The sequence below is a fragment of the Serinus canaria genome, chromosome 13, assembly GCF_022539315.1.
Source record: "Serinus canaria isolate serCan28SL12 chromosome 13, serCan2020, whole genome shotgun sequence".
Taxonomy (NCBI): domain Eukaryota; kingdom Metazoa; phylum Chordata; class Aves; order Passeriformes; family Fringillidae; genus Serinus; species Serinus canaria.
In genome coordinates, this window is record NC_066327.1 from 18,053,325 (window position 1) to 18,065,339 (window position 12,015).

Sequence of the window (12,015 nt, forward strand, 5' to 3'; positions counted from 1 at the left end):
AGAATCTGACCCAGCAAACCAGAGATGTTAAGAATGGAAGTCCAACACGTCACTTTACAGGTGAGGCACAGGACAGCATCAGAATGCAAATGTTTTTTTAAAAATGCGCCTCTGTTTTTTTTTTCCTTAAAAGAGGTCAAAATAAATTTTTAAAATATGTTTCTATGTTCCCAACCTGTCAGGTATGAGCAGCATCTTTTAAATATTTGCATTCTCAGCAAAAACCAGAAACAGGCTTCAAATGAGTATTCAGTGTCATAAGGTAACTCAAATGTAGGATCTAGATCTGTCGTAAGTGGCCAAAATGAAACTGAGGAATGGCAGTCCAGTAATTTAAGGATAAATTGCACACCAGTCCAAGAGGCAGGTTTCCTCCATCAGTGGCTGTGAAAAAGGCATGCGTTGCATGTACAAAGAGATGCACTCTGCGGGGTCTGTGTTTGCAAGACAGAATGCCTTCTCACACATAGACACGCCAGCCCTGACAGCCCAGGACACGTACAGGTGCAATTAAGAACATTCTGCTGGCCAGTACCGCCGTGGGAGCGGGCACAGAGGCACCGCGAGTGGAAACGAGCGCAGGGAGTGCCTGCAGGGCCGCGCTGGCCTCGCTCCGCTCGAGCTCCCCCGCGGCGCCGAGGCCCAGCCGGGCTCCGCCGAACGCCCCCAGCCCCGGTGCATCCCTTCCCTTCCCTGCACCAGCCGTCGCACCCAGCGCGCCGCGCCCGCTTCGGGCGGACAATGACCGGCGGTATACAATGGTGCAGGGCCGGCGGCAGGCTGGGGCGGCTGCGGGCTGCGCCTGCCACACCTCTCCCGCCATCTCCTCTCCATCACCAACGTCGGCTCCCGGTCGCGCTCCCCTCCCGTTCATCACCTCCATCGCTTCCTCCCCCTCCGCGCCGCCGCCCCGGCCCCCCGCAGCCGGTCGGTCATTGTTCTACAGCCACGGGCACCGGGCGACCCTCTCGGCCGCCGCCGCCGCCGCTCACCGTGCCGCCAAGGAAAGACGCCGAGCGGCGAGGGATGAGCACGGCGCATCCATCTTCCTGCCGCCGCGGCGGCTCCAGCGCCCGCACCGGCCCCGCCGCCTCCTGCGCGCCGGCGCTGAGGGCGCGCGCCCGCCCCGCCGCCGCCGCCCCGCGGCCGAGGCTGCGCTGCCGGTCCGGGGCTGCGGCAGCCCCGCCCGCCCCGCCGCAGCTGCGCCCCGGCAGCGCCGCGGGGAGCGCGGGCCGCCCCGGCCGAGAGGTGCCCGCGGTGCCCGGAGCGCAGGGCTCCCTCAGAACTCCCTGCCGGCGGGGCCCGAACAAGCCGGCCTCTGAGGGCACAGGGCCGCAGCCCCCGGACCATATGCGACTCGAGGCGTCCGGAGTCCCCGTGGCCTCAAGCTACAGCTCGTCCCAGGCCTTGCGACTTCCGAGGGATACACTTCATCACTAGTCTCCATTTGGACAGCACGTCAATGGCCACAATATTTGGGACTGTGACCTTCGTCACCCAGGGGTCCACCTATCCAATCCATGTCTTTCCAGCTTAGAGACAAGGACACCGTGTGGAAGCAACAGTATCAAATGCTTTGCACAAGCACAAGTAAATTACGTGAGTCACTTCGCTTATCCACCAGCACATTAAGCCCCATGCAGAGAGCCAGTACCAAGTTTATCAAGCACAATTTGCCCCTCGTGACAACAATTTTATAATAGTGTCATTGATATCCTCAGGTTTGCAAGGAATTAGGAGAGTTCTTGGAAAATACATCAAGATCCAGTTTTACTGTTTAAAACCATCTGCAGTAGAATTGGTTGTTGAATGGATACTATGGAACATGGGACAGTAACTTCTAAAGATGCCCAGAACTAAGAACATGGGTTCCCTCTGCCCCATGGACATGTTGCAAATGCATTGTACAGAGGGCCCATGGCTGTGACCCAGGTTTCCTGATGTGCCCACCTCTACAACTGGTCTCAAGAAACACAGGAAGCTATGGCTAAATGGGAAGGGTTTTTTAAATGCTTTGTCCTTGATTTAAAGTCATGCCACAGACATAGAGGTGTGGCTGTAAATTTATAGGGGTGAACAAGCACACTAATTCTGAAACAAAGGCATAATTATCTTTTTGTCTCCTTAACAAAATGATCCATTATAGTTCATTTGATTCCATTGCTACAGTACACATGGAACCTGCACCACAAAGCCCAAGAACTGTAACTTCATTATTTTTTTAATTGTGCTATCCCAACTGCTTTTCTACTGAAAGACAAAACTATCCATCAGATCTACAGTGAGAACTCAGACAGCTGTCACCTGTAGCTACTTGGAATTCCTCTGACATTTGCCAATCCTTTAACATACCCATGGGACCTATCTCTAAGTGCCTATTCTACTGCTTTTGTGAAATGTCTCCTGTGTAGTTCAAGACAAGCAAAAGTAATTACATAGACAGGTAGGTAACAGCTCCTGATGAGGACAGCAGTGATACCACTAAGAGGTCCTCCAAAGAAGTGCAGTAAAGACCAGAGGTAACTTGGCAGAATCAGACTTTAAATGTATTTTAACTCAAGCAGACAAGCTCTTCCCAATGCCTCCCTTAGTAGTCCTGTGTAGTGGGACATGTCTGCCCTCTGACTGGAATGACATGGTGAGAAGTAGAACAGGTTCTCACATTGCAGCACAGGCACTTTCACATCAGGCTCCCCTTTTCCCTGTTGGGGCCCGTCTGTCTTCAGCTGTGGACTCTGCTAACTCCTTCCCTTTATGTGAGGGCAACAACAAAAGGAGGAATTTCCCTAGAAAGAAGTGGTTGCATGTCCCATCTGCAATGTCACATCCAATGCACAAGTTAGAAGTATCAGAATTGTTCATGGTGTTACAGAAGACAGATTGAGAGGAGAGACACGACGTGTGGGAGTGTTGTTGGCTGACAAGGATGCAGGAAGGAAAAAAGGAGCAGCAACATCTGTGGATGATGTTTCTCCTTGGCTGCGAAGCTGTAAGATCTGGCGCAGCAGGGCCTTTCCTTCTTCTCTAGTCTGAAATTAATTTGTAGAAAACAGAACAATACAACTATGAATGGATGGTTTCTGGGTCAAATTCTGTATGTAAGCAGTGTAATTTAAAGTAGCTTGTCATTCTGTAAGGCTACAAGCTATAAAAGACATTCTCAATTCTTTTTTCATCTGCTCCTTAGAAATGTTAAGGTAAGTCACTTTTTTTTGTTTTAGTCTTTCCTCCTTTTACTCCTGATTGGTGTGTTTCTTGGGTATTTCAGAGAACAGAACCATCAACCACTGAAGCTGTCTAAATATTCCAGCAAAAAGTAGATTGGGAAAACTTCAAATAAGGTGAATTCAGGTTATAGAGAGCTCCAGGCAGCTTTGTCAAGGATAGGCTAAACACCCTGCACTCATGATTAGTGGCTACCACTAGGCTGAAATTAAAAATCCCAAACTGCCCACTTACAGATACATAGCATCACAGAGTATGAAGTTGCACACAAAACCCAAGTACTATTATACTCTCTGCACCATCTACACATAGAAGATGAGGAAAAAAAGTTTTAAAATTACCACCACCACCACCACCACACAGTGTGTGGGAGTTTGTGACCATTCCACTACCTCCTCAACACCAAGATTTTTAGCAGCCTTAAGACTGCCATGTGATGCTTCAAATTCTTTTACTTAGTGAATTCCAATGAGGTATGGTTCAGTTTCATTATCTACACCACTTTCCATGACTTTTATCAACCATCCTCAGCATAACTGATCAGGCATAGATGACAACCACCATTCAGGATGTGACTTGTATGGCAGGCAGCCCTCATTTCTTCTTAGAAGATTCTTTCTACTCTGAGCGGAGCCAAGATCAAGGTCATAGATCCCTTAAGAAAGAAGCACCAAAGACTGTGCAGGTACTCACATCATTGAAGGCACAGCATTTCTGAGCACAGGCTGAGGCTTCATCCCAAAGCTTACATTTGAAGTAGTACTGGGCCAGGTAACGAAATGCAGTGCTGACCTCCAGGTGCTCCACTACCTCCTACAGTGAGTGGGGTAAAAAACATAATTAGTAAGTGCCTTCCAATGTAGTTGTACACCATGTTTACGTCTCCTTTTATTCCCAAGCTATCTTCTTACCCCACAGGAATAGATATCCTGGATATATTTGATGTAGCATTGAGCTGCCTGTTCAGATTCATTCAGCTGTTCATGCAACCTACAAAAGGAGAAAAGTGGGTCACTGGAACAAGACTGCCCTGTTGAAGACCTTCTTGGTCTATGAGAATGTACCTGCTCACCCTGACCTGGACTAAAGCCAGGTCCTTTCCTTCAGAATTTGCAGGACATGCAACATGTTACTACTCCTTGTGGAAAGACACGATCCAGTTTGCAGTCATGCTGACAGACACAGAGGCAGTCAGATATGACTAGACAGCTAGAAGCAGTGACAACCACAGCAGGGGCCTTTGTATATTCTGTTGCATTTTAAACCTTTTAACAAACCTTTCCCATTCTACTTACTCACTACTCCCTCCAGTGCTCCTTCTTCCCCTGCTACAACCCAAATTTGTACAACAGTTTCACTTTTCATTTGCCCCTTTTTTTCCCTCTTCTCTTTTCTCACTTTATACTACTTTATCCCCACCAAAATAAAATTAGTGCTGATGTCACAGTATTCACATTAGACCTCTTCCAATGCACAGCCATATACTAGAAAGGAAAAAGAAAATCAAACTACAATTTTATACATCATCTACAGCCATGGTCTGCTTTTAAGTTGCAATACAACAAATACAATTGCTAGTACTGCATGCTCAAAACACCCCAGGATTCAGAAGTCATTTGCAACCCACATATTGCTATCATTCCCTCTAATTATCCTGACTGAAACAAAGATGAAGCTGGACACCAAAATTTGCAGTCACTACAGCCCTAAAGACACCAATTCTTACACAGCTCCAAAAGTAATGTTAGCTAACAGCAATTCCACTTGTTTAAATTCTGTATTTTATCATTGGGCATCAAAGTGGGACTTGCATTTAACACAACCGTGACAGTTCAGTGAGGGTACATACTCACTTGGCAAGTTTCACAAGTGCCATTTTCTCCACATCTCCCACAGCATAAGCTCTCCAATAGCACTGTCAAGGAAGGAAAGTCAGTCAAGCATGCCACAAAAATTAGTTCAGTTCATGACTCCAGCATGCAAATCAGAAACAAAAAATTACAGGGATTGTCAGCAAAAGGGGCATGCATCTATAGACAACTCCTTATTTATCAGCTGCTTTAGTTATATTGCAGCAGTACTTCCCCAGCTGTAATTGCCAATGAATTTAGGTAGCACTAGCTACATAATTTTGCTGCAATTTCACCCAGTGTTCTGGAAGACACCCTAGTCTTACACATCAGTTCTCACCTTCTTAGCTTCCACCAACTGATTGAGTTTCTCATAGCATTCTCCTAGAGCAACCAGCATACGAGAGTCATTTGGTCTGTAAAAGAGCAATTCTTCAGGTAGTTTAATGGACTGCCAGCTGATCTCAGGATGAGGGGAAGATGGAGGGTGGTCAAGAGAAAAAAATAATCTACACCTGGCAGTCTGCATCCTTTTGCATAAAGCAACACTCTTACTCCTGACCAGTCATCCTCAACATTTAACTGACAAAGCTTTTGTTAACAGTTAACTAACACAACTAAAAGGATTTGGAACAGTGGGACTGCACACATCACAAAGCATCAATGCTTTTTTCCTTCCCCAACTTAGTTCCTGCATGTAAACTCCTTAGCCAGTATCAACCATATCAGAATGAAGACCAATAAACACGGCTCCATTCTCAACTCTACCTGAGCTGGTGGGCCCGTCGGTAGTAGTAGAGACAGTAAAATGGCATTTTGAGGATTTCATAGGTTTGCCCCAAGCCATACCATGCTCTGTAGTCCCTTTTGTTCACCTCTATTGCATGCCTGTCAATGAAAAGGAAATAAACTAGACAGAAAGTCAGGATCAAAACCAAGTCCAGCAAAACACTAAGAAAAAATAGAAGTTACTACTTCAGAAGGAAACACCATTTTGTGCAGTACATGAGCGGTACCTATAAGCCTGGATAGCTGCAGATGTGTTCTTCATCTCCATATACTCATGTCCCATAAGTGTCCAGGCTCCTAGATAACGAGGATTCAGTTTCAAGGCCCTCTGGAAATAGAGTGCTGCTTTTTCATGCTGGGAACGCAAGCTATAATAATTTCCTAAAGTAAAAGGCATAATATTTAAATAATTTTTTAAAACCCACAACCAGCCAACAAGAAAAACCAACACCAATAGAGAAGTAGAAAAAATGATGCAATGTCTATTATCTACTACCTCCTAACAAGAGTCCTAATAAAGACAGAACTAATTCAAACCTCAAGAGACCCAATTGCACTCTGTTCACCAGTCTTCTGGTCAATCCTTTACCAGCTGTACCAATCAATTTATGATTCCATCACCCCGGAGTGTCATGATCTAACAAATCAATTTCCTGCTCCTGATACACAACTATTTCTACTGGAGTTTGAAGACTATAAAGGGATTTTTAGGTAGATGGGTCTACTTTCTGCCCTAGAACTATTACAGCAGCTTTCAGAAAGAAATGAGAGAAAAAGGTACTCTGTCATTTAGTCTGCTTTTCAGGCTGCCTGAATCCAAATTCACCAAGCGGTGATTTTGATTGCCTTGCCAGCTTATCACTTCCTCAGGTGTTTCCAAGATTCCCTCACACAGCCTACACACAGCAAAATAAGATGCAAAAATAACATGTAAGAGAATTGGCTCTCACCAATTACACAGCAGGTCTCAACACGGTACTTGTCTATCTCACAGAGATTATGAGCCAGGTAGCTCAACTCAGGCTTCATGCTCTAGTGGAACAAAAGAATAAAGTAATGAGAGAGAGAGAGTACATTATGCTTTGAAAGAAACTGCAATAAGCAATCTGCAATGCATACAGTGCCTCTCTTCCATGGAGTTGGGAAAATGAAAGCCAGTATTCAGAGAGGCCAGACAGCACCAGCTGCTTTGCCAGTGTTTAACATACCTCCAACAAACACCATCACTACGGACAGGCCAGACAAAGAATGCTTACCCTTACATAGAGCAAGTTGGAGAAAGTGTCCATGTTTTCTATCCTGTAAGGATCTTGTTTCCTCAGCTCATTAAAGATGGATAAAGCTTTGTCAATATCTGGTGAAAGAACAGCATATGGGACACCAACAACTATAAATGCCAAGTTTGCATTAAGGGGGTCATTCCTACTTAATGTCACTGACCTCTTATATTGTGGTAGGCAACTGCAATCTGAGAGATGATATAAGTGCTTTTGGAAAATCCTGCATCAATGAGAGACTGATACTTCTGCAGAGCTTCCTCTATCAGCTGCAGTTCCGTATAAATGTGTGCAAGAAAGAACTCTTTCATCCATGTATCTGGCAAGGACAGGAACTTCAGCTAGCAAGAATCAAAGAAGAGGAGGAAGAGATGACAATCAGAAGTATTCTACAAGCTACGTGTGGCAAAGAATCCATTATCTTCCCTCCCATGACTCAGTAGATGGTCCTGAGGTCCTGGAGGCTTTCCTGCAGTCACTTTCTTAAACCCATTTGGTCAATCAGGGAAGAAATTGTCTTCAAATATGACATTACCTGGCTCTTGCTTCAGCAATTAAATTCCGACTGCACTTTCTTCCTATGTTTGAACATCAATATCATAACATTAATTTCAATGAACTATGTAAGCAGACTCAAAATTATATAATAAAATATGCATTTCCCTTCTTCCACAAATTGGTAACACTCTTCTGCATCACTTTTTAAAAAATTTTTTTAAGTACTGTTTTAAATACTTCATCATCCAGAATTTATCAAAGAATTCCAGAAGTGGACTCAAATTCCATACAGAAAGAAAAATAATCTATTTTGGTTTTGCATCTGAAGTTTGTTTCTCAGATACAATTCACCTCCTAGGTGGCTGTGTACATTATCTTTCCAGTTTTGAAAGTAGCGATTCTATATATCCTTTCAAACTATGAGAAGTGCTCAATAACTGAGGAATTAGAATCAGATAAAGAAAAAATTAAAAAAGGACGTCTCTTAGGAGGATCTCCTTCATGTGACAAGATGATAACCCCAGTGACAACTGCTTCCAAAACACATGAATTGGAAATTTTTTAAACCACTTTGTGGGGGAATGATAAGAAATTAGGTGTGCCTGTATAAAGATTCTCAAGCTACAATACAACAAGCTATTGAAGATAAGGAGAATTTTAGAACATAATATAGAGTCATGGATTGCCTTGCCTGACAGTGTCTCACAGAATGAAGCAGTAGGCAACATCAATCTTGTGGAAACAGAAACACTGGTCAATGAATCAGGCTAAACTCTTGAGATTTGTTACCACATCTTGCTATCTCCAAAGTTTTACCATCTCTTTATCTGTAATCAAGTTGCAAAGTTCCAGCCAGGCTCCCCAGTGCAAAGGCAGAACATGAGCAGCTTCAACAAACACATCTATTGCTTCTTTCACCAGGTCCAGTTTCCGCAGCACAACACCATACCTGCAAAAAAAGTATCAGGTTGACAAGAATCATGCAATTCTGCGTATCCACACAAATATATAAGAAATATATGCAAACACTTACAGATAAAGGCCAAATCCATCCAGTTCCTGTGCCTTGTGTTTCTTGCTGAGCTCAACTCTCAATTCTCGTAGAGCTTCATTTTTCACCTGTCCTTTTTCCAGAGGCCCTACATGAAGAGAAAGTCCCACAGCTAGCTTTCAGTAAGGAGTCTCACCACAGCAATGCCAAGTCTAGGATACAGTCAGAATTATCACTGACATGACAGCTTCCCAGCCTGTGTTTATGCTCCCCATTTTAAAGAAAATTGCTTAGTCTGGTCACCCAGTTTAAAAGAAGACCTAATAGATGAAAATATGCAACCTGTAATTAAGCCAATGAATCGAAAGAGAATGAAAAAAATCGTGTAACAGCACCTATTACCCAAAAAATTGAGGGGAAAGCCATAGACCCAAGATGAGTTACATGAAGAGTCAACAACAAAAGCTTCATAATCTCATCATGCATTTCTTGACACCAGAGACTTACCCAAACTATCAACTGTCTCATCATCCTTTTTCTTTTCCCCTGACTGTAGAAAAGAAAGAAAATCCAAGATTATATTATAATAATATTTTTGCTATGTTTGCTGCAGCACTTGCAGCAGTGTTTAAACTGATTTTTCACAGATAGCACAATTCTGAAAAGAACAGCCCTGTCTTTCTTTACCCCAACACAGAATTTGGACTTCAAGGCAGCCATTAGGAACTAAGCAAAAGAATATGCAAAAAAAAAAAGATATGCCAGGGAGGGGTTGGAAGCAGAGTTCACCGCTAGGAGGCAACCTTTTTTTCTACCTTACCAGGTATCTGGAGTACATGTACAAGAAGTAAGCTTTCTGGCTCTTGCAGCCCTGTAAAAAGTAGGCAGCCCTGTCATATTCCTTGAGATCGAAGTATGACTTGGCCAACGTGTAGGCATCCAGATCACGAGCATCCTCCTGCAGGGACACACAAGAGTTTTAAGACCCAAGAAGCTCTGACATACTTTAGGAAAATCATGGTCACAAACATATCAGTGAAATTGCTCCAAAAGCTAAAAATGTAGTTTGTCCATCTTTATAGATGGTTTGAGTACAGTCAGAAAAGTTCCTCCACTCCCTCACACGATCCAGTTCTAGAGTTCTCAAATAATGAGTACAGAACATTTAAAATAAATGTTGAGATTTCAGAAACAAATTGTGGCAAGATTCCAGAAGGCAAGACTTAGCTGTTCAATTAGTATGACAAACCATAAACAAGAAACCTGCTCAGGAATTCCATATAAAAGAATATTAATCTGCTAACATACAAGAGAACACTTCCTTGGTAATTATACCTTGAAATGCATTTATGACATGTTACACTTCTATAACACAGCAGGACATACACCTATGAGTTCTACTGTATTCTACAGAGGTGAGGATGGAGACACGACTTGTTTCTCTTGTGTCCCAACGAGCACAAGTTTAATGGCAAAACATAATTTGTATTAAAATAAATTTTGACCTCAGTGAAGAGGAATAAAAATAAAGTAGCATGCACGCGATTTCAAATTTGGCATACAGAGTGCTTCATTTAGGACACAGTAACAGATAATGCTTTCATCTGGGAAAGCACATTCAGCTCTCTGGCCCTGTTGAACACGCTATGGAAAGGACGTTCCCAGCATTATGGCAATACTGGAGCTCAGCGCTGACTCCCGCCCGTGGCACTTGGGAGATTGCAATGACGTGTTTTCCTCCACAGTTAAGATTAAACAGCCCACCCACATGAGCTGCAGCACCTTCTGGAGCTCACAGCCACTTCCCCCCAAGCACAGCCTGAGCCGTACCTCGGTGAGCACGGGGGGAGGCGGCAGCTCGCTCAGTGGCAGTGGCTCCAGGGCGAATGCAAGTTCAGCAGCCCTGAGGGAAAGAGAGCATTAGGATCATTGAATCATCAAGGTTGGAGGAGACTTGTGAGATCATCAAGTCCAACCGTCAGCCCAGCACCACCACTGCAATCCCTAAACCACATCATCTAGCGCCAGATGCAGACACCTCTTAAGAACCTCCAGGGACAGAGGTTGGGAAACCTATTTCAGTGCCTCACCACCTGAACATTTAAAAAACATTTTCCAATATCTTATCGAACCTCCCCTATCTCAACTCAAGGCCATTTCCTCTGGTCCCCTCCCCGCAGGCACAGCAAAAGAGACTGGCTCCCACCTCAATGCAAACTCCTTTCACGAAGTTGCTAAAAATTATGTACCCATCATGATGAGCCTCCTCTTCTCGAGACTAAAGAAACCTAGCTCCGTCCCATCCTCCCTCCCTTCCCTCCCCGGGCACAGAACATGTTAGCCCGGCGCCGCCGAGCTGGGCCCCGGCCATCTGTGCCCGGGCCCGCTCACCACTTCCCGCTGTGCTGCAGTCCGCGCTCGCGGCTCCGCTCCGCCACGCTCAGCAGCTGCTTCTTGATCTCCCGCAGATCCGAGAAGTCGCCACCGCCCGCCGCTGCCACCATTGCCGCCGCCGCCATCGCGCCAGCCCGGCCAATCACAGCCCCGCCCGCCGGCCCGGCCAATCACAGCCCCGCACACTGCGTGCCCGCCCGCCGGCCAGTCCAATCACAGCCCCGTTCTCCGGTCCGACCAATCACAGCCCCGCACACTGCGTGCCCGCCCGCCGGTTTGTTCCAATCACAGCCCGTCGGCGGTCTGACCAATAGCGGACCTGCACACTGCGTCCCCGCCCGCCGGTCCGGCCAATCAAAGCCTCAAGCACTGCGCAGCCCCGCCCCTATACGGAGTCTTCTACTTGGGCGAGGGCGAGGGGTCCCGTGACCAATCCCCGGCGCGTCCCGGAACCGTGCTGCCCGATTGGCCGGTTGTGGCGGGCGCGCGCCGGAACCGTGCCGCCTGATTGGCCGGTTGTGGCGGGCGCGCGCCGGAGCCGTGCCGCCTGATTGGCCGGTTGTGGCGGGCGCGCGCCGGAGCCGTGCCGCCTGATTGGCCGGTTGTGTTTGAGCTGGCTGGCAGTTCCCTGGTGGTTAAAAATGTGTCACATTGTGAGAAAAGATTTGTGGTTTTGGATGAGCTGTGAATGACACTAATTCTCACACTGACTCCAGTATAGAGTCTAAGGCTACCACTGGTCTTCACTGTAGTGATGACTACTTTGAACATTTCAAGGTTGCGTTGATCTGGAACCGTTTCATCTGGAGCCACCTGCTGAAATCGAGATTGTTCTACAAAGGTTTGCAGAGATCGGAAATGTCCAGTTTGTCGTTAAAGTGGGAAATGATGAGTTATTTATAGTCTTCAATGTTTTTTCAAATAAACAAAGCAAATTAAACCATTATTTGAAGTATAACTTTAGCGTTACATGGGGTTTTCCCTCTCTTAA

At 45.7% G+C, this 12,015-nt stretch overlaps 2 protein-coding genes across 6 annotated transcripts in view; both read right to left on the reverse strand.

Annotated features, from left to right (window-relative positions):
- Nucleotides 1-1,103, reverse strand: part of JAKMIP2 (janus kinase and microtubule interacting protein 2) — a 36,854-nt gene extending 35,751 nt beyond the window's left edge. For all 5 annotated transcript variants that reach the window (XR_003944976.2, XM_030229169.2, XM_050979614.1 and 2 more), the window contains exon 1: nt 993-1,103. The gene's annotated coding sequence lies outside the window, so the exon portion shown is untranslated. The remainder of the gene's footprint in view (nt 1-992) is intronic.
- An 879-nt stretch (nt 1,104-1,982) lies between these two features.
- On the reverse strand, nt 1,983-11,177 carry CDC23 (cell division cycle 23). Its single transcript, XM_009091582.4, has 16 exons — nt 11,022-11,177; nt 10,461-10,533; nt 9,451-9,588; nt 9,138-9,180; nt 8,673-8,778; nt 8,456-8,588; nt 7,305-7,482; nt 7,121-7,218; nt 6,815-6,896; nt 6,092-6,245; nt 5,844-5,963; nt 5,416-5,491; nt 5,079-5,140; nt 4,137-4,215; nt 3,919-4,038; nt 1,983-3,029 (listed from the first exon to the last, which is right to left on the reverse strand). The coding sequence occupies exons 1-16, from the start codon at nt 11,147-11,149 to the stop codon at nt 2,859-2,861; spliced, it is 1,761 nt and encodes a 586-aa protein (XP_009089830.1). The 5' UTR covers nt 11,150-11,177; the 3' UTR covers nt 1,983-2,858.
- Nucleotides 11,178-12,015: the final 838 nt, after the last annotated feature.